Here is a 17,994-nt window from a genome sequence, read left to right on the forward strand (position 1 = left end):
GAGTTGGACATGACTGAACGACTGAACAACAACGACCCAGAACAACTGCTGAGTTTCAAGCAAGCCGTATTGCTTTAACATGCACTCTAATGTTATCCGAGAGGGTAGAACAAACATTTGAAATAATCTTCCCGAAGTCTATTTGCAATGTCTTGAATACAGTTAAGTTGCCATCCAAATATTTAGGTTGAGCAGAGAAAGTCATTGCAGTCCCAGTGCGGGAGACATTAGCCATACCTTTAATACACATTCCTTGCTGAATCACCAGCTCTTGCCACTTCTGGGCTGGGAGTGGAGGAGTAGAAGAGGCTTTCTGCCCCACCTCAGTGTGAGGGACACCTTATTCTGAGTCAGACCATTGGTCCACCTACTTCACTGTTGTCTGCTCTGACTGGCAGCAGCTCTCCAGGGTTTCAGGCGGGGAATCTTCCCTAGCCCTACCTTTCAGCAGCTTTCACTATCATTGATCATGTTATATTATTATTATTATTATTATTATTATTATTATTATTATTATTATTATTTCCTGTGCCACAAATGACTAATGAATGGGCAGTAAACATTTTTGTTGGCTATTAATGCCTGTGTGTGCTTGCAGTCCTGTATGCATGTGTAAATGTTGGCCTTCTCTTCTTCCCAGAAAGGCAGAGCAGCTGTCTGTTTAAAACTTGGTCTCTGGAACCTTTTGCCAGCTGCACTCTGGCAGCCCCATTGCTGTTAAGGGTTTGGAAAGCCCCGAAGACTCTGTTCTTTTCCCCCCGGACTACTTTTTCTTAAAGTTGCATTCTGCAGATTTTTGTTACAGTTGTGTGTTGTGTTTTTGGGGTGTGTGGGCTGTCAACTGGCCTTTTTCTATCGACTTTTAATGAATTTATTGCTGGGGTGTATTGTATTTTAGTTGCGAGCTGCCTTGGGCGGGTTATAATCTTTATCCCCTAAAAGCTGGCATAAGAATAATAATTAAAAAAAACCTGACGTTTCCTGAAGCATGCCTCCCAACACCCCAGTCACTGTCCACTTACTTGGCTGTGGGGCAAAGCAAACCTGTTGGATGTTATCCTACTTCAGAGCTCTGCAGGCATAAAGGGCATTTATGGAAAAATGTCACTCTGCCAAAGGAAGCAAGGCTACACCTGTTGCGGTCACTTCCTATTGTCCAAAGAGGGCCCTATTTATATCCTTGGCGTGCTGGAGGGGCGTGGGGGGGCACAGAAAGACCCACTTGTAGCATGCCTGCCTCCCCCTCTGTCCCTCTCTCAATTTCAGGCTTGCAAAATGATTCCTGCAACAAGATTTCTGGCAGAGAAGTGTGCATTGATGTTGGAACAAACCCGCTCCCTCCAGGACCTCTTCTAGATGAGACCGGCTTTGGTTATTGGGGGTTGAACAGGGTGTGGCCAACCATCTCTTCCCCCCCCCCCCGCAACACACTCCAGTTCCCCTTTTCAGGCTGGGACAGTTTAGCCAACAATGTATTTGTAGTTATTTGTCCTGGTCTTTAGCGCTGGCATGCAGCCTGAGCGAAATGTACCGCAGTGTTGCTCAAACAGGGCTTTGCTGCTGCTAGACAACCGGGGGGGGGGGGGGATCGCAACCTTTCATTCTCTTTCACTTGGATCCCACACCTACAGACACGACATTTCAGGCATGTATCTGCAGTGGGGCAGGTGCTGGTTGGTGGGAAGGTGCAAATCTTTCCCGTGGACTTTCTCCACACCATCTCTTGGCCCTTGTTTCCCAGCACTTTTCTGCCCGTGACCTTTTCCTCTTCATCCTCTTCCTCCTCCTCGTCAGGTTTCTATGGGAGCTTAGGAAGAAGCCTCCTTATGCAGAGTGAAACCAATGCAGAGTGAATCCGTTGGGCCATTTAGCTCTGCAGTCGTGTTTGGAGGACGTACGAAGCCAGAACGTGTCTTGGCATGCACCTGGTGGCTCCCAAGAAGCAGGTTGCAATTGCCTTGCAGTTGCCTTGCCCCAGGATTTTTAGGTCAACTTGGAATGGTTGTCCGTTTGTTCATTCATTCATTCATTCATTCATTCCATTTATGGCTCGCCGCCCATAAAATATCTCAAAGCAATTTCACAATAAATGCATCAGCAATAAAAAAAAAATCACAGCTTTAAATATATATATAAATGTGTTGGCATCTGTCTGTCTCTGGAAACAATGGAGGATTGCACCTTTGAGGGTGACGTCAAACTGTTGGAAGGTTGCAACACCTGCTGTGGCTGTAGAGACCGATATGGGAGAGACATGTTCTGTTGCAGCTGAGGCAGATGAAGGCGTCCAGTGCTGCTGCTGCAGATGCACCATGGCGTTTCTTCTCTCTGCGCTCCTGCCAGCGGTAATTCCTCCTCTGGTCACTGCTGTGAATACACAACTCGACTGTCTATCTCCAGGCGCTGCGGTCGTCTGCAAGGGATTCCCACAGGGCGGGGTTGATGTTGCCAGCCTTCATACGTCACGTTCGCAAACTTCTTCGTAAAGCAGAGTTGGTCTGCCAACGTGCCTGGTACCTGAAGCCAACTTCCCGTAGAGCACGTCTTTGGATGCTAACATCCAATATAAAAATAATTTTTAGAAGAAGAAGAGTTTGGAAGAAGAGTTTGGATTTGATATCCCGCTTTATCACTACCCGAAGGAGTCTCAAAGCAGCTAACATTCTCCTTTCCCTTCCTCCCCCACAACAAACACTCTGTGAGGTGAGTGGGGCTGAGAGACTTCAAAGAAGTGTGACTAGCCCAAGGTCACCCAGCAGCTGCATGTGGAGGAGTGGAGACACGAACCCGGTTCCCCAGATTATGAGTCTAGAAGGTGTGGTTAAGGAGTAGACACCTTAACTGTGATCCTAAGTTCAGATGATCCGCTGTGTTAGATGTTGGCTTAGCTCTCCTCCCACTCTGACCTACTAAGCCTGGAGAAAAGCCTAGTTGGTACAAGCTGTTCCCCCCCTTGTGTGCCAGCCTGCTTGCGCGGTCATGGTAAACTCCATTCTGGCTTACCATGATGTGCGAACCAAGCCAGTATTGCCTACATTGACGGTCAGCGGCTCTGTAGGCCTTTCCAGTCCTAAATGCCATCCTCCCACCAACCTTTTTCCCTTTCCTTAAAAAAATAACAATCTGAAGTTTAGCAATGATTTGCAAACTGTGCAAAACCCACTTGGCTTCCATACATTCGTCCAAAGCTCTGTGTGGAGATTTCCTTTGTAAAACAGGGATTTCTGACCTGCCCAGCATTGGTTATCTCATCTCACCCCTCAACCCCCAGGCCAAAGTGGCTGCTGTTGTTGTTGCTGCCTTAGTTTGTAATAGCCTGAGTACACGTATTCACGTATTTCAAGAAGTTTTGCTTCCTTCTGAAAATCCAGTCCAACTCGCTTGCTCTGACCTTCATTTAAAACTAGTCGTTGTCGTTCATTTCCTAACCTTGTAGATCAGGGGTGAGGAGCGTTTCGTTATATGGTTGGGTCAGCCTTTGCGAAATCAGTCGCTTTGCCCATTTATCTATTGCACATATCAGCCTCTTACGGAAGAGGCGCTTGTCATCACTCCAAGCACAGCCTCACAGTCAATCACAATGTGGTCTGTGATTGTTTCTTTAGACTGCACACCCTGAGATGCTCTCTCTTCATTTATTAATTCATTTATTTAAACTACATTTAATCCCCACTTTTCTGCGTGTTGCATTCAGGGTGGCAAGCAGGGGTAAGGGTTCAGAGGAAATAATGATTCTGAACACCAGTTCATGGTAACCGCAGGAGGGGAGAGTTGCTCTTGGTTTCCCAATGCAGCCTCTGGTTGACCACTGTGAGAACAGGATGCTGGACTTGATGGATCTTGGCTGGATCCACCAGGCTCTTACGTTCTTAATGATGTCTGGACAGCCTAGTATAAATCTACCACCACGACAATACTTAATGCATGAATGACGTGTTGCAGAATTTGTTTTGTTTTATTAAATTAGTATTCTGCCCTATACCATAGAATCATAGAATCATAGAGTTGGAAGAGACCACAAGGGCCATCCAGTCCAACCCCCTGCCAAGCAGGAAACACCATCAAAGCATTCCTGACAGATGGCTGTCAAGCCTCCGCTTAAAGACCTCCAAAGAAGGAGACTCCACCACACTCCTTGGTAGCAAATTCCACTGTCCAACAGCTCTTACTGTCAGGAAGTTCTTCCTAATGTTTAGGTGGAATCTTCTTTCTTGTAGTTTGAATCCATTGCTCCGTGTCTGCTTCTCTGGAGCAGCAGAAAACAACCTTTCTCCCTCCTCTAGATGACATCCTTTTATATATTTGAACATGGCTATCATATCACCCCTTAACCTTCTCTTCTCTAGGCTAAACATGTAGATCTCAGGGTGGTTCAGAACATACAATCGCAATATTAAAAAACAGAAAATACATAATAAAAACAAAAACAACCCAATAACGCCCCCTTCCATTTCATATTTTAAAAGGGCATTGGATGTCCATCAGCCAAAGGCCAGGTTAAAGAGGATCATTTTTGCCTGGCGCCTAATGAAGGTACCAGCCTAACCTCCCTGGGGACTCATTGCAGAAAAGGCTCGTTCTCATGTTGCCGCCCTCTGGACCTCTTGAGGAGGAGGCACACGAAGGAGGGCCTCAGAAGATGATCTCAGGGTCCAAGTAGGTTCATATGGAAAGAGGTGGTCCTTGAGGTATTGCGGTCCTGAGCCATTGAAAGCTTTATAGTTCAAAACAAGCACTTTGAATTGGGCCTGGAAACAAATTGGTAGCCAGTGCAGTCGGACTAGGATCAGTGTAATATGCTCAAACCATCTTGCCCCGGTGAGCAACTTGGCTGCTGAATTCTGCACTGGCTGAAGTTTTCAAACCATCTTCAGAATGCACCCACGAAAAAAGCCACCCATTTCGAAGGGCCCTAAAGAGCAGGAAGCAAATGCAAGAACCCTCAGCAGCAACTATGTCAGGCTGAAGTGGCATTTCTCCACCCCCCCTTTCTTTCTTTTTAAAAAATAAATACAGAGCACCAGTTTCTGCATTCAGCTGCTTTCTCTCTTTCAGCTGTGAAAGCTGCGTGGAGCTGCTGTTTGTCCGAGGGGCTGGGAACTGCCAAGAGTGCGACACCCCTTTGCGGAAGAGCAACTTCAGAGTGCAGCTCTTTGAGGACCCAGCTGTTGACAAGGAGGTGGAAATCCGGAAGAAGGTGTTGAAAATGTTAGTGTCACAAAGCCCCAAATAAGGGGAGGCCGCCTCCATTGCCCCGCCGGTCAAGGGCAGATTCCCTTTGGTTGTGCTTGCGGAAGGGTGTCTGTTTAAACTGTTTGCCGAGTTGATCTCCAGAGATACAAACTGAATGGAGACAGACCAAATGGAGATTTTGATAGTTGCCAGTGATCTCATCACCTGCTTGTTTTAGAGAATATAGTTAAATTGCCCGTATGGTTGACGACTGCATAAAACGACCCGCTCAGTTCTTTAAATGGGGCTGAGAACTTTTACCCGATAGGTTGGAAGATTTAAAAGCTGGATTGATAGCATTCAAACTTCGAGGAGCCACTAACGCAAATAATTAGTTTACAGATATTTGTGTTTTAACAAGTGCTTATTGTTAAACAGCTTTTTAAAAATATAATAGACATCAGGTCTAACTGCATGGTTGGCCCTCCACATGTTTGGGGTTACAATTCCCATCAGCTGGCTGCAATCCAAAACATCTGGCAAATGCTTCTCTAGCTTATCTTACGCTCAAAATCACAGTTGTCTTAGTGGTGCTATACTGCCCTTCGGATCTCGATCCTTGCTGTGCTTTGTTGTCTTTCAGGAAAAATATTTTCACTAGCTTCTAAACTGGCTGTGTTCTTTGTCTACAGTCAGAGGCGCTTTATCTCTGAATACCAGCTACTGGGAATCACGGGTAGGGAGAGTGCTTTCGCACTCTGGTCCTGCTTGCAGGCTTCCCATGTGTCTCGCATGTGACTGGCCACTGTGAGAACAGGATGCTGGACCGACTGGGCCTTTGGCCTGATCCTGATCCTGAAGTTGCTCAAGAGCTCAGTTCATATGCACCCAGGGTGCTTGGACCCTCAGGAAGAATGGTGAAGCGTCAGACATTGTCATCTTGGCACGATTGCATGCAAGTATAATGTTTATTTTATTTCCTCTTCTCTCACAGATACAACAAAAGAGAGGATGACTTCCGCAGTCTAACGGAGTATAATGATTTCCTAGAAGAAGTTGAAGAAATTGGTAAGTCCTGATGCTTGCATATTTGATGCATGGTGTGCTTTCATCTCTCGCAGGCCCCACCGAATATTAAAGCTGAATCTCTTTCATCGGGTCTCTATCTTGGTACCCAGTAGTCGAAACAAAATAGAAAATTCTTTCCAGTAGCACCTTAGAGACCAACTGAGTTTGTTCTTGGTATGAGCTTTCGTGTGCAAGAACAAACTCAGTTGGTCTCTAAGGTGCTACTGGAAAGAATTTTCTATTTTGTTTCGACTATGGCAGACCAGCACGGCTACCCACCTGTAATTGGTACCCAGTAGTTATCTAATTACTTTCTCCTTACATTTTTAATCGGGAACTCTTCAACTGGAGCGCCGTGTCTTGTCTCTAGCTGTCAGGGTTGCAGGGAGTGGGTGGGAGACGCAGGGAGCAAATTCGCCCAAAGAAGAAAACGCTTTGTCAAGGCACTAGGGATGCTGAAGAAACGGAGAGGGTGGGGATATCAAATAAAAAAGAAAGGGGGGGATTCTTAATCTGTGCTTCCATTGGCTTTATTTACTGTGACACAAGCCATATGGCCCCTTTTTCATCCTCTCACTTCTTCGCAAGTACACTAGCTTGGAGCGCTTTGAAGCATTTGACCTTGCATACCACTTTGGGAACGGGTTTTTTATGGTGCTAATGTAGAGCGAGGGAGGCTTAAGAGCAGGCCCGGATCTCCCTTTCTCTGCTTGGATTTCAGGTCTACAGATGCCATCGCCCGAGGGCTCTCTAGCTTTTTGTGGGGGGCTCGTACTTTTTTGGGGGGTAGGGCAAGAGAGTGGCAGATGAGTTGAATATGTTGGCGAGAGAAGAGAAATCAGCCACCCCAGAGGGTTGCCGGGCAGATTATTTGGGGAGGTGGTGGGCAAGTGAGGTGAAAGAGTTGGGTTATCAGAACTGTAGAGTTGGAAGGGACCCCAAGGATCAAATACTCCAACCCCCCGCATTGCAGGAACCTTTTGCCCAACGTGGGACTCAAACCAACAACCCTGAGATGAAGTGTCTCATGCTCTACCAACTGAGCTATCCAAGGATATACGGTAGTTACATAATGCAGGAGGGGACAATAGTGGCTGCTTCCAGATAGTGGAGCTCTCTTCTGAAGGAGGCTTGACTGATGTCCCTTCTGCTTTCCTTTCATCAACAGCCACTAATCGGCTGTTGCGGAAGGGTATTTTAATAGTGGGTATTATATATTTTCTTCCCCTTTTGCTGTGCTTTAAAATTATTTTAGAGTTGTTTTAAAAAAAAATTAGTACTACTTTTAGTATGGTAACTTTTTTTATTTAATATTTATAATTGGTGTTTTTTTTATTTGATGTATCTGTTTTTAATTTATGTCATGATCCTCCTTGTGTCCTGCATTGGAGAAACGTGGGGTTTAAAACAAACAAACAAACAAACAAACAAACAAACAAACAAACAAACAAACTCAAATAGACCCAGGATTTGAAATGGAATTTCCATTGTGCAGAAAATGAGAACAGACAGGAGTGTTCCTTATAATGCATTTATTTATGTAGAACCATCCATGTGTCTGGTGCGTTACTTTTGCTTTATGTCCCAGGGTCAGTGATTTGGGTTTTTATTTTTTTAATGTTCAATCGATTCCCCACTATGCAGATTAGACAAATTTGCATAGGGTAATTTGCAACAGAAAATTGTCAGATTGCATTGGAATCCCCCCCCCCCCCGATGTCCCAGGGAGTGAATTAATTTAGTTTGTTTATTCTAACATTAAGAGCTGTTCAGTGGTGGAACAGACAGAAAGTGCTGGACTGTCCTTCACTGGAAGTTTCTAAACAGCAGGTGGATGGCCATCTGTTGGGGATTCTTTAGCTGTGATTCCTCCATTGCAAGGGGGTTAGACTAGATGACCCTTGGGTCCCTTCCAGCTCTACAATTATATGATTCTACTTGTATTTTGTGGACTGCCAAGCTTGTCCCTTGCTGTATTTATAATTGGCACCTGTTCATTGTTACTAATGAACTTGCGAAATGGAAAATTTTCTATGGAAAAACAAAGCAGTGGAAAGTTTTCTGTCCCACATCTCTACCGAGTGTTAAAACCTTTTTGTTCCAAGGAGCATTAAAGGATTAGCTTTATTAAACTGTGTGTTTGCTTCATTGGCTCACCCTGGGTTGTGTCCCCCTGCCCCGCCCTGCTTTTTATTATTATTTATTGGTTCATTGTACTTTTTTGTTGTTTTCCCCTGCTTTTAATGTCGAAAGATTCGGAATAAAAATGTTGTAAAATAAAAATATGCCTGGAAAAGATGTAGCCAGCTTTTCATTTAGGGGAAATCTCCCTAGTGGCTGAGAATATTGTACAATCGACTCTTAAGGAGTGCAATTGGTCATACAGGGAAACTTAAAACCATGGAGAAACCTGGTTTGAACAAAGACATTGGATTCTTATCTCATTATACATGACAAAGCTATCTTTAGCCATCTCACCCCTTGCCTTTCCCTGTAAGACCAATTGCAGTTGTTAAGAGTCATCAACAGGTTTTCCACACCTATCAGCTGATCACCCATTCCCACCACCCTTCTGAGTAATACCCCTCCCCACTCCCTCACTATATTTAAGGGTCTGGTGACTTCCGTTTCAGTGTATCTGAAGAAGTGTGCATGCACACGAAAGCTCATACCAAGAACATGACAATCTAGCTTTGTATTGTCCACACTGACTGGTAGCCACTCTCTAGAGCAAGGGTCAGCAAACTTTTTCAGCAGGGGGCCGGTCCACTGTCCCTCAGACCTTGTGGGGGGCCAGACTATATTTTGAAAATAAAAATAAAAATGAACGAATACCTATGCCCCACACATAGCCCAGAGATGCTGTTTCCTGCTTGGCAAGGGGTTGGACTGGATGGCCCTTGTGGTCTCTTCCAACTCTATGATTCTATGATTCTATGCATTTTAAATAAAAGCACACAGTCTTCTCATGTAAAAACATGCTGATTCCCAGGCTGTCCGTGGGCCAGATTTAGAAGGCAATTGGGCTGCATCCGGCCCCCGGGCCTTAGTTTGGGGACCCCTGCTGTAGAGTTTCAGGCAGGGTTCTCTCCAAGTCTTTCCTGGAGATGCAGGGCTTTAGCCAGATGTTCTACCACTGAGCTTGTGGCCCTGAGCTATGGCATAGTAGTTCACCTGCAGTTCTAGCATCATGCCGTTCCCCTCCCTTTTTGGATAGTGGCTTGGAAAAATGCTTCTTCCTTTCAATTCAGAGCATTTTTCTTTCTCCGCAGAAGAAAGTCTGGCTTTTCAGAAGTGGGATTGCTATTCAAAGAGCAGTAAACCTTTTGGGCTTCAGAAACAATGGGCTTTTTGTATTATATTTTGACAGATGTCTAAAGGCAGGCCAGCCAATAAGAGATGGACCAGGAGATAAAGGGCGGCTGCACACTAGTCTATTTTCCTTCTTGCTCTCCCAGGCCCTGTGGGCAGGTTCTTGTTTGGAAACGTACACTATGCTTCTGTCTGAACGCAAAAGAGAGGCTCCTTTAAAATCCCTGCAAAACAGCCACCTGCTCACAAGAATGTAAGCGGAGCAGCCCTGTAGTTGGATCAGACCAGAGGCTCATTCAGTCCAGCTTTCTTCTCTCACAATGGCTAACAAGGTGCCTCTTCTGGGAAGCCCACTTACATATTGCAGAGGAGTGCAATAGTCCAATCTCACTTATTCCTTTTTATTTATTTATTTATAAAGAATTTATTGGTATTTCCACACAAAGCAAACAAAGCAAAAACACACATACTACAAAAAATACAAACAAACTACAGAATACAAATACAAAGAACAAACAAAAGAAACAAATACATACCTAACAACCCACCTACCACAGGAACACAGGAACACACCAATCTAATTATTTTAACCTTATTTCAGATCTTACTTGGGGGACTTCCTCACGTTCTCTCTTCGGCGTTCAGTTCAAATTTACTTTAGTAACTTTGTAACTACTATAACTCTCATTTTACAATTATTCTTAATCCTAATCTGACATCTTATCTCTATCAACTTATTCATAACCATAATATAAAGCATAAAAAATTCACAATCTTAACTTCTTATATACTATTTTAACCTAACATTGTACAGCTATCGCCTATTGTGTTCACCGATTTCACTTCAGATATCCAACTTTTCACGTTGTTTCAAATATTCTTTGAATTTCTTCCACTCTTCTTGCACCTTCTCCTCCCTCTGGTCTCGGAGTTTCGTGGTCAGTTCTGCGAGTTCCATGTATTCAATTAACTTCATCTGCCAATCTTCTACTGTCGGGAGCTCTTCGCCTTTCCAGTTTTTAGCAATCAAAATCCTAGCAGCTGTTGTGGCATACATAAAAAAAGTTCTGTCTTTTTTGGGTATCTCATGGTTGGTAATGCCCAACAGGAAGGCCTCTGGTTTCTTAGTAAAAGTGTTTTTCAACACTTTTTAAAGTTCATTATAGATTTTCTCCCAGAAGTCCTTTACCTTTGGGCACATCCACCACATGCAATCTCACTTATTCCATCTGGGTGCAATAGTCCAATTTCACTTGTGAACCCCAGCAACTGGTATCCAAAGTTTTCCTCCAGTATAACAAGGCTTGGCTTAGTTTTTATTTCTTTAAAAATGCTTTTAAAGAAATGCCACGTTCCCTCTTGATTAGCTGTCTGGCGTAGTGATGTCATGCTAATGGTGGTTTAGGGTTAGGGTGGCACTTAACTGTTGTATACTAGGCTACGTTCCAGCGGAATTCAACCTCTAAGCTTGGGGTTCCCCAGCCATGATTTATCCCCCCCCCAAAGAAAACCTGTATAGAAGCTGAGGCCGACAATGGGTAATCCTAGCTTGGAAAAGAAAACACAAACCCTATTTGAAATAGACAGAACCCAATTTTTAAAAGTACCAATCGCTGGCAGTCTTATATCCCATTTCATAGATAAACGCAAGTGTTGTCTGTCTGTTTCCAGCCAATGGCTCTGAATGCTAGCCAGTGGTACCCATAAACCATCAAACAGGAAAATAAATCCTAAGCATCCCCTCCCTCGCCCCTCCATTAGTACTAAGCTGTTGAGCTGTTGGCTTCCCAACCCTTCTTTGACATCAGAGTAGCTAAGCCAATGAGGTCAAGGGTGCTAGGGCAGCAAAGAATACACAGGTCACGAGACACATAGGGTCAATGTGGGAGGTTTGATGACCTGGCTTATGGTCCGAGGACAAGCTTGTTAAAAACCTGAATATGCCAGTTAGGAACTGAAGATGAAAGCTTGTCGTTGCCTTCCTATTTGCTAAAGGAAATAAGTGCAGTTCAAAAGGCTTGCTGCTCTGCTTGATGCAGATATCAAACGTTGCATTTGAATTTGTGTCGCTCACTCTCAAACCCTTTTGTCATTGCCTTTTTGTGAACAATTGTCTTGCAACCAGAATAAACTAGAAAATTAAATACATCTATATGTATAATCAGTGTTTTTTTCTAAAAAAAAAATAATGTTTAGGGGCACTCTCATTTTCCTACTCATATTGAAATACTGTCCCTCAATGAAGCCAAACTTAGATTCACAAAATGTTTAGGGGTATGCGTAACCCTGTGCCCCCCCCCGAAAAAGCACTGTGTATAATTATGCATGAGGCATGTTGTTACTTGAATCTTTTCAATTTATGGGGTGCAGGGGAATAGTTACAGAAATTAAGATTTCTGATGATAGAAACTGAGTCTTAATTTTAAGGTGGGAATATATTTTTAGAAAACATTGTCCTTGAGTAAGAGTAATGATTTGTTATGACTGCTGTTTAATGTGTAGCTTGTCTCCTTTTCTTCACCCCTCTCTTCCCCACTGCTAATTTATAAAATGTTGATCCAGTGTTCAACCTGACCAACAACATTGATGTAGAAAATACAAGAAAGAAGATGGAGATGTATCAGAAGGAAAACAAGGAAGTCATTCAGAAAAATAAGATCAAACTGGTAAGTTGCGAAGGGTTGGCCTTTTTTGTTTACAGTTCTTTGGATTATTTGCCAAAAGAAACAATGGCATTTTTTTTTAAAAAAAACCTAGTTCTATCTAGTATCCAAAATAGGCTTGCTAGAGCAAGAAAGCCTTAGTCTGCTATAGACAGTCTTCTGAATGGGTAAAGTAGTGGCTTAAATAAGCAAGCTAAGTTTGAACAATTTTAAGGTATGTTCTTTGGGCTGGAGAACAAAAACAAATTATATGCAGTGGGTTTTTAAAATTTTATAAATTTGTATCTGAAGAAGTGTACATGCATACAAAAGCTCATATCAATAACAAACTTAGCTGGTCTCTAAGGTGCTGCTGGAAGGAATTTTTTTAAAATTAAATTTTATATGCCATTTTCTGAGTCTGTCTTGTAATTAGAACAAACACACAGGGAAGCTGAGCTGGCACCCATATTCAGAACGAGTAAGGAGACATGCGAGGGAATTGTGCTTCAGTAGCTGTTGCTGTTTTTCAAGTCTGAAGCTTAGCCCACACATCATTCTAAACATACTGAGGAAGGAGAGAGCAATTCCCCGGCTGCTTTAGAGTATTTGAGACTCAGCTTAGTTCTGAGGTATTTTGTGTGTGTGTGCGTGACCTCTGTCACTTCAGCTTGCAAGTGGGTGATGGAGGGGACCCAGTGAATTCTACTCAAAAAATAAATTTTAAAATCCCTTTACATAGAAAACTAGCATCTCAGGCTGGATTCTCCCCCTGAATATGCTAGCTTTCCATCTGGAGGAAAACTTTTTTGCTTGTTTGTGTTGAGTTGCATTCCATCAAGTTACCCGCCCTGCAAGGGTGGTCTGAAGTGGTACAGCCTAGGCACAAGTTCACCGCCTCTGGAAAACGAGCCTTTGTGATGTTCTGAAACCTCGCAATGGCTCAGTCAAAGGTTTGCTCTTCCCGTTGTTTTTCTGCTGCGATGGTCCTTGTTGAGACACCCTTCTCTTAGGCTTCACCTCCCAAGTGCTCACTGTTTTCTCTCTCTTAGTCCCGAGAGCAAGAGGAGCTGGAAGAGGCTCTGGAGGTTGAGCGGCAGGAAGGCGAGATCAGACGGCTTCTTATACAAAAAGAGGAGCAAATGCAGCAGATGCTGAAGAGGAAGAACAAGCAGGACCTTCTCGATAAGCTGGTAGGTGATGAAGCACCCAGAAGGGCATCTCAATTACTTAATATGGAAATGGGCAGATTCTCTCTCTCTCTCTGTTTGTCTGGCTTATTCCCATATCATGCCACCAAAGACCAATGACCTTTTCCTAGGTGCCTACTCCCAGAAAGGTGATATTCCCACACTAAGCTGGGGAAACGCGGCTAGGTGGGCGGGGTATAAATAATTACACCACCACAATCATCATCATCACCGCCATGTTTTGTTCAGTCACTTTTTGATGGGACATCCACATGACCACCAAAACCCAATGATGATGATTCCGCGTTTTCCCTGAGGATCTGCCTTTTCGCAGACTGCAGCAACTCTGATTTCCGCCCCCCACTTCCCCAGAAGAATGGGTTGCACAGACCATTGTTGTTGTTGTTGTTCAGTCGTTCAGTCGTGTCCGACTCTTCGTGACCCCATGGGCCAGAGCGCGCCAGGCACGCCTATCTTTCACTTCCTCCCGCAGTTTGGCCAAACTCATGCTAGTCGCTTTGAGACCATAGCACACAGCAAAACTGCAAGACCCCAGATATTGTGGGAAGTTGATCGCAATTCCTTTTGCAGCTTGCAATCGGAGAGCGGCGATTGGATTGCATTAGGAGCCACCCATCTGGCAGCGGCTCTTTTTGTCTGTTTGTACACACAGTTTGTCTCGGTGCGTACGTTTTGTATCCCACCCTTCCTCCCAAGGAATGCAGAGTGACGCGTATCTCCTTGTGTTCTATTCCTCGCAGCAATCCTGCAATGTAGGTTAGGCAGAGTACAGAGGTCGCTCAGCAAGTCTCACCACTGACTCTTAAAAAATACACCCCAGCTACTCTATTGGCATCATGGCCCAACCTGAATTTTCATTTTGGTCACGTGGTTCCTCCATTGCACCCCGTAATGTTCACTTCCCGCTTCTCCTCTCCTCTGGGTCTCTTGTTACGAGCACACCAGCTGGATTTCACTTTCTTCCTGTCTTGCACCCCCCCCCCCAAAAAAACCCAACAACACTTTATTGTTTTGCTTTAATAGTCTTATCCAATTGTTGATGTGTTTTTATTTCTGTTCTATTTCCGTTCTTCCTTTGGGAAGGCTGAGCACCTGAACTCCTTATCTGACCCTGAGGGATAGCCACTGAAACGAGAAGGAGATTTAGTGTCAGGTGATTTAAGAGGTGGTTTTATTGAGCGGGGGCTATACCCAGGGAGAACCTCGCTTGGGAGCAAGGGGGCATGTTGATTTTTTGATTTTTTAAAGGGGAGGTATTGTATTTTTTTAATTATTCCTAGGACACGGGCCTAGATGTTTTGGCATGCTCCCCTTCTTGGATGTTGACAGAAAAAGGAAATCCTGTGTAGCCTTTGACCTTGCAGGCAGCAGAACAGTATAAAGTTTTAAAGACCTTGCAACCTGCTCAGGGCCTGGTTGATTTCCCTCCTTCCCTTTTTCTTTTCTTAAGTCTATAGTCTCTGTCACTTCCCCTGTATTATCCAAGTGGGTATTGAGCGTATGGATGCACTTAGAGCCTAAACAGTTGGGTTAGAGGACAAGGTAGGAACACACTTACATGCCTTATGCAGAGTCAGACCATTCATCCATTTGGCTTAGTTGTGTCTACACTGACTGGCAGCTGCTCTCCAGGTTTTCTTTTTAAACATTTTTAAAATTCATTTTCACTTTTAACATTTATCATCATACATAAATAATAATAATCATTTTACAAAAAGGATTCCTAGAATTTTGGAACTTCCCTCCATGGTTTCCCCAGATACTCTTTTCAAACTGCATGATAACATATTCTCCATATTTTCTTAAAACTCAGTTTTTATCATAGTTCTTGCTTCATTGCAAGTGTTTTCACAATCCTGCCAATGTTTTCAGTTGTTTACAGTGTTCTTTCAAGTAACTTGGAAAATTTCCCCATTCTTTGTTAAATTTATTGTCCTCTTGATCTCTGATTTTCCCAGTCATTTTTGCCAATTTGGCATAGTCCACCATCTTTCTTGGGCTCCATGATACTTTCTTGGGCTCCATGATCACTGCAGATGGTGACAGCAGTCACGAAATTAGAAGACGCCTGCTTCTTGGGAGGAAAGCAATGACAAACCTAGACAGCATCTTAAAAAGCAGAGACATCACCTTGCCAACAAAGGTCCGTATAGTTAAAGCTATGGTTTTCCCAGTAGTAAAGTATGGAAGTGAGAGCTGGACCATAAAGAAGGCTGATCGCCGAAGAATTGATGCTTTTGAATTATGGTACTGGAGGAGACTCTTGAGAGTCCCATGGACTGCAAAAAGATCAAACTTATCCATCCTTAAAGAAATCAGCCCTGAGTGCTCACTGGAAGGACAGATCCTGCAGTTGAGGCTCCAGTACTTTGGCCACCTCATGAGAAGAGAAGACTCCCTGGAAAAGACTGTGATGTTGGGAAAGATGGAGGGCACAAGGAGAAGGGGACGACAGAGGATGAGATGGTTGGACAGTGTTCTCGAAGCAACTGGCATGAGTTTGGCCAAGCTGTGGGAGGCAGTGGAGGATAGGGGTGCCTGGCGTGCTCTGGTCTATGGGGTCACGAAGAGTCGGACACGACTGAATGACTGAACAACAACAACAAAGCTAGGAAAAGCCATTGTGGGCCCCTCCAGACATTTTGGACTACAACTCCCATCATCATTGACCTTGCTGGCTGATGGGGGTTGTAGTACAGCCGCATCTCAAAGGTATCACATTGGCCACCGCCGCTTTAAGCTATGACAGGCAGTTTTCCTTTGCAGCTAAAAGAATCTGGGTGGGCTAAGGGGGAATTTGCCTCTGAGCCTAGTCACTCTCTCTTTGGGTTTCTTTTTTTTTAAGTTTAAAGGTCCCAAGAGAGGGTCTTGAAGGACATACTTCCCCCCCCCCCCCCAATGAAACTTTCACAGATGTGTCCTTGTGTGTAAAAAATATTTCCAAAGCAGCCTCTGGTGAAAACGTAAAGCAGCAAGCATCAGCGGGCCAGGACATTCCAAAGCTTAACAACAAAGGTGCTGAAATAATGCTTTTGAGTGCTGTGTTATGGCAATAAGCAAAATCAAGCCGAACTTCGGGGCTGTCCGAAACCCGCAGCTGTTGAAGAAAACTGCACCTGCGCTGCTCACTACCTTCCCCTCTTCTGTAATGCCTGAGATAATTTGCCCATAGCCTGGCTTTGGGAGTTTCTGCAGTTCCCCTTCTCCACCGTACCCCACCTCTATATCATTGGTTGCAATTGACTGGACGTGAGAGCCCAAGTAAATTCAGCATGATAGAAAGTAAACAACCAGTATTACCTAATGCAGAAAAGAGGAGCGGAAGACAGTTCAGCAGCACATACAGTCATACCTCGGGTTGTGCTTGCTGCGGGTTGTGCTTGCTGTGGATTGTGCTCGCTGTGGGATACGAATGCGCCGAACCCGGAAGTACCGGAATGGGTTACTTCCGGGTTTCGGCGCATGTGCAGAAGTGCTAAATTGCGCTTTGCGCATGCACAGAAGCGCCAAATTGCATCACGCACGTGCGCAGACGCAGCGGTGCAGGTTGGCAACGTTGCAGGTTGCCAACGCGCCTCCCGCACGGATCGCGTTCACAACCCGAGCGTCCACTGTACAAACAAACATCCAGTGAAGAGAAAATCCACACCAAATGAGCCAGTGTGGTGTAATGGTTAGATCATTGGACTAGGACCTGGTAGAGCAGGGTTCGAATCCCTACTCAGCCATGAAGTTCACTGGGTGACCTTGAGCCAGTCACCGTCTCTTAGCCTACCCTACCTCACAGGGTTGTTGTGAGGATGAAATGGGGAGGAGGAGAGCGTTTGCGACACAGTATATCCGTTTTACTAGTAAGCCAGAGGTTAAACTAACCCCCTTCTAGCCGCTGGAGGAGTGCAGGGAGCGTTTGCACGACACACCTGCACGCTGCAGCCGATGCATGAACGTATTGCAACACACAGTTTGGAAAGCTCTGATCTACACCTACCTTGAAATCCATGGAAGATAAAGGTGGTATACAAATTAAAAAGACTAACTAACTAACTAACTAACTAACTAACCAACCAACCACCCACAGTCTTTGCTGGTATTCCAGTTGCCTGCAGAAAAGGGGCCACATGGTCCTTACTTGGTTGGGAGTTTTGTAATTTAGGTTGAGATGCAGTGATTGTTCCAAAGTCACCCGTTGAGCTTCATAGTCGAATGGAGATTTGAATTCAGTTCTCCCTGATCGTAGTGTGACACTCTAATCACTACAGCACGCTCAGTAGGCAAGACATTTTCCCCTGTACATGGGGAAACATGACGCAAAGCCCTATCTCTTTATCTCAAGTGGCAGGGGAGGAATACATGGAGGAGGCAAGCTGTAAGGTAGACCTAGCCTGAAGTTCATAACAGCTCCAGTACTAACAGTTTATTTCTTTTAATGGCTGGAGTGGGGGGAGAGGAGGGTTAAACTGAGTCACCAAAGTGTTTCCAACTCAGCTTTAAATGCTCTTTTAATTTATACGGGGCGGACATTGTTTTCTTACACAGCAGTTGGTTTTACTGGAAATCCATTTTGCCAGATGGCTTGCAAAAAAAAAAAA

The 17,994-nt window shown here is 44.4% G+C and overlaps 1 protein-coding gene across 2 annotated transcripts in view; it reads left to right on the forward strand.

Annotated features, from left to right (window-relative positions):
- MNAT1 (MNAT1 component of CDK activating kinase) overlaps positions 1-17,994 on the forward strand; it is a 129,461-nt gene that overhangs the window by 26,397 nt on the left and 85,070 nt on the right. For both annotated transcript variants that reach the window (XM_033173360.1, XM_033173281.1), the window contains exons 2-5: positions 5,056-5,208; positions 6,167-6,240; positions 12,115-12,218; positions 13,247-13,387. In XM_033173360.1, the coding sequence (XP_033029251.1) occupies positions 5,056-5,208; positions 6,167-6,240; positions 12,115-12,218; positions 13,247-13,387 (472 nt within the window). The remainder of the gene's footprint in view (positions 1-5,055; positions 5,209-6,166; positions 6,241-12,114; positions 12,219-13,246; positions 13,388-17,994) is intronic.

Source organism: Lacerta agilis, chromosome 1, assembly GCF_009819535.1.
Source record: "Lacerta agilis isolate rLacAgi1 chromosome 1, rLacAgi1.pri, whole genome shotgun sequence".
Taxonomy (NCBI): Eukaryota; Metazoa; Chordata; class Lepidosauria; order Squamata; family Lacertidae; genus Lacerta; species Lacerta agilis.